We start from the raw sequence: 3,544 nt of genomic DNA on the forward strand, positions 1-3,544 counted from the left end.
GGGGGGAAATACGTCTCCCCCCCTCCCCCATGAAATCTTTTCCTTTGTAATAAATAGAAACAAACACGTGGGTGGTTGATTGCGGGTAATGCTCCGTGTCTGCTGGGATTTTCACAGTCTGCTGAGATTTTTTTGTAAACTGGTGAAAGGACGGAGGAGTTCCTCTCCCCCTAAAGGGTCGAGAAGATAAATAATACATGAGCCAGTCTCCCCTCCTGGTTCAGCGCCCACCCCACTCCGACCCCCACTTCTATACCCCCCCCCACAAACCCTTATAATAAAGAGTTCCGCCTAAATTTCCACGCTTGCATTCAGTCGTAACAAAAACCTACAAATTATACAATGACTTCTCACCCGATCTACAAACAAACAAACAAAAACAGAGCCCAAAACTTTCTTTTTCTCCTTTTTCCATCCAGCCATTTCCGATAAATCATCGGAGAGACAGATGGCAAAATGGGGAATGGGGGCGTCGAGGAAAGAGAAATGTGTGCGTCTGAGAGAGGGAGCGCGTGAGTGTGTCAGAGAGAGAGGGCGAAGGACAAAAGACATTGTGCCTGGCCAATGTGGGAAAGTGCACATCAGAAAGAGAAAGTTTGGTTTGACAGGTGAAATTCCCACAGCCTCCAGGCGGGCGATGGGAAGCCGGCAGATGCCGCGCCAGGCACCGCCAACGCGGAGCTGGCATGGCGAAAGGGAGGAGAGGACAGACCCAAGACATTCACGTCTCTCCGGGAAGCCCGATGAGGTGAGACACGGCGGCTGGGCCGGCTCCGAGGGGCCGAACTCTCCCTGGGATCGCGCCCAAGTCCCTCGGTCCTTGTTTGGTGAGCGGGCGCCTGCGCGCCCCGCTCGACGGCGACAGTTCAGCGTCAAGCATTGGCCAGGAGGCCGGGCGAGAGCGAGGATAACCTTGGGGCGTCAGATGAGGTCCCTGGACAGCGCGTAGCGCTGCTTGCCCGGCTGCCAGTAGTCCAGCTCCGAGGCGGAGCTGCCCCCAGGGCTGCAGGGGGACAGAGTGCAGCTGTACGTCGAAGAAGAAGAGGAGGCAGCCGACGGGGCCGGGCTGGTGGTGCAGCTCCAGGACGAGGCTGGCGAAGGGCTGCCGTCGGCGCTGCCCAGCACCGCCTCCGAGAAGGCGGCCGCTGCCGCAGCCACGGCCGCCCCACCGACGCCCCCGACGCCGTGGTCGGCTAGACGGAGCGTCTCGCTGAGCGCCCAGATGTAGTTGTGCGCGAAGCGAAGCGTTTCGATTTTGGTGAGCTTGGCGTCCTCGGGGAAGGTGGGCAGCACCTCGCGCAAGGCGTCCAGTGCCGAGTTCAAGTTGTGCATGCGGTTGCGCTCGCGGTTGTTGGCCTTCAGGCGCCGGCTCTTCTTCAGGCGCTGCACGGTTTCCACCGTCTTGGTGGCCCGCGAGCCGCTCCGGGCCCGGCCCGTCGAGCGCCGCTTGCAGTCGTGGCGTCTCAGGCCCAGGTGGCGCAGGTGAGCCAGCTCGGAAGCCGCTCCGGGGACGCCCTCCGCCGGCCCCGAAGGCGAGAGGGGCTGGGACGCCTCTTCCTCCTCCTCGTCCTCCCCTTCGGAGCCGGACGAGAACTGCGTCAGAGAGGAGGAGGAGGAGGAAGAGGAAGAAGAGGAGGAGGCGGGCGGCGAGCGGGCTCCAAGCAGCAGCGCTTCCTCCTCCTTCAGTTCCAGGTTTTCCGGCTTCACAAACATCCTGAAAGGAAGAAGAGGCAAGAGGAGAAGCGGTCAGATCAGCGAAATGAACCTGACGACCCTGGCAAGGCTGCCCGCCCCATCCACTCTATATACATGTAGCAGAGATGGATTGTGTTGTGAACCGCCCTGAGCTCTGCGGATGAAGGCGGTATACAAATTTCATCCTGTAATAATAACAATTAATACTAAAATAAAACAACTCTGCCGCGACCGCCGCGTCCATCTCCCTGGAGCCTCTGGCTGGAGAAGAGGCGCGCGGAGCGCTCGCTTGCCAGTTCGTCTCTCCAACTCCACGTGCTGGGCGCTTGACAAGCCGGAAAAGTTGACGGCGCCTCACACTACTTAACCCTTTGCTTCCTGCTCTTGCCTAGAAACGGGCCCTTTCAAGTCGATAGGGACCATAGCGTCCAACCCCCTGCCATGCCCAGTCTTTTGCTCCAACGTCAGATTGTGGGATTTAGGATCTCATGCTCTAGCAACCGAGCTATCCCAGCAGGATCTGCCCTTCCAGGAGCCATCCGGAACAAACTAGGCAGAGACGGATAGGTGGGACTCACCGCCCGTTCCTGATGAACGGATATGGCTTGTACCCCTCTTTCTAGTAAAGCCCCGTGAACTTCTGTAGTTAAGGGGCTTTAAACGACCCCTCTGGTTTGTTCCCCGCGTTTGTGTGTCCAAGTGCCAACAGCGGACTAAGGAAAGCGAAACCCAGACAGACTTTATTGGAAGAAGGAAAGGACCCCCGCTGCCTCCCCATCTAAGTGCTAATGGGTGGGAGGCGGGGGGCGGCCCCTGCGATTGCGCTTGGCCAATTTAGCGGGACTTTCGCCGGCAACTCAAAAAACAAAAAACAAAAACCCAAGTCAATTCACAACCCCAACAAAACGCACCCCAGCTTCCATCCAAGTGCGCAGCGAGAGAATCGGAGACTTACTTGGCTCTCCTTCTAGAGGCGGTCGGATTTTGATGCGCGCTGCGTAGAGTTTGTTTGGGGGTTGTTTTTTGTTTTTGTCAGGGAATGCGTCGGGTCGCTTGTCTCTCGCGCTCTCCTTTTTTCCGCACCGCCCCCTCGGTGCAAAAGCTGCAGCCCGGGCTTGGCCCCGCGCCGCTCCCCTCCCTGCTTGCTGGAGAGGGTCCCACTGTTGCCGGGCGCTGGGGTGGCTCCAGAACCCTTTGCCGGGGTGACGGAAGGAGGGGGGGGGAAGAGAGTTTGGTGTTGCTGATCGCGTGTGCGTGCGCAAGAGACAAGGCAAGCCCGACGGGGCGAGCTGCTGGCACGCGCCCCTCGCCTCCAGTTAAAGCGAAGCTGCTTGTGTTTCCGTGGCTGTGCGTCTGGCACACGACTCTCCTTAAAACCCCTTATATACCCCTCGGACAACAATCAAATCTACCCCCAGGGCCTCCTCGGCTCTTCCTCCCCCCCTCCCTCCCCAGGTCGAGTCTTTCTTTTCATTTCATTATCATCACTCATCTCTCTTTTTTTCTTTCTCTCCCTCTCTCGCTCTCTTTTGGGGGGTGGGTGAGGAGGTTGCTTCTCTTCCCCTCCCTCCGCGTCAAGCCCCCTTGCCACCCACCCACCCAACCGACCCCTCCCCTCCTTCCCTCTCGCTTTCATCTGATCCCTCGCAAGTGTGTGGCGCAGCCCCGACGGCTCTGGGGTGCGATTGGTGCCTTGCGCTCGGCTGGAGCGTGCCGCTAATTTATTAATGAATGGGGGTCGCGAGGCGCAGCTGGCCAATCGCAGAGTCCCGCTAGCCACGCGCGCTGGAACCTGCTCCCTTTCAGCAGCTCATTAGGCCGGGTGGGGGGGGGCGGGGGAGTCAGAGGA

The 3,544-nt window shown here is 59.1% G+C and overlaps 1 protein-coding gene across 1 annotated transcript; it reads right to left on the minus strand.

Annotated features, from left to right (window-relative positions):
• Nucleotides 1–244: 244 nt before the first annotated feature.
• Nucleotides 245–3,268, minus strand: NEUROG2 (neurogenin 2). Its single transcript, XM_028744622.2, has 2 exons — nt 2,651–3,268; nt 245–1,714 (listed from the first exon to the last, which is right to left on the minus strand). The coding sequence occupies exon 2, from the start codon at nt 1,711–1,713 to the stop codon at nt 922–924; it is 792 nt and encodes a 263-aa protein (XP_028600455.2). The 5' UTR covers nt 1,714; nt 2,651–3,268; the 3' UTR covers nt 245–921.
• Between the last annotated feature and the right edge of the window lie 276 nt (nt 3,269–3,544).

The sequence above is a fragment of the Podarcis muralis genome, chromosome 9, assembly GCF_964188315.1.
Source record: "Podarcis muralis chromosome 9, rPodMur119.hap1.1, whole genome shotgun sequence".
Classification (NCBI taxonomy): Eukaryota; Metazoa; Chordata; class Lepidosauria; order Squamata; family Lacertidae; genus Podarcis; species Podarcis muralis.

Excerpts from the sequence above, each read along its gene's own strand:
- NEUROG2 (XM_028744622.2), bottom strand. The coding sequence starts at position 1,713 with ATGTTTGTGAAGCCGGAAAACCTGGAACTGAAGGAGGAGGAAGCGCTG.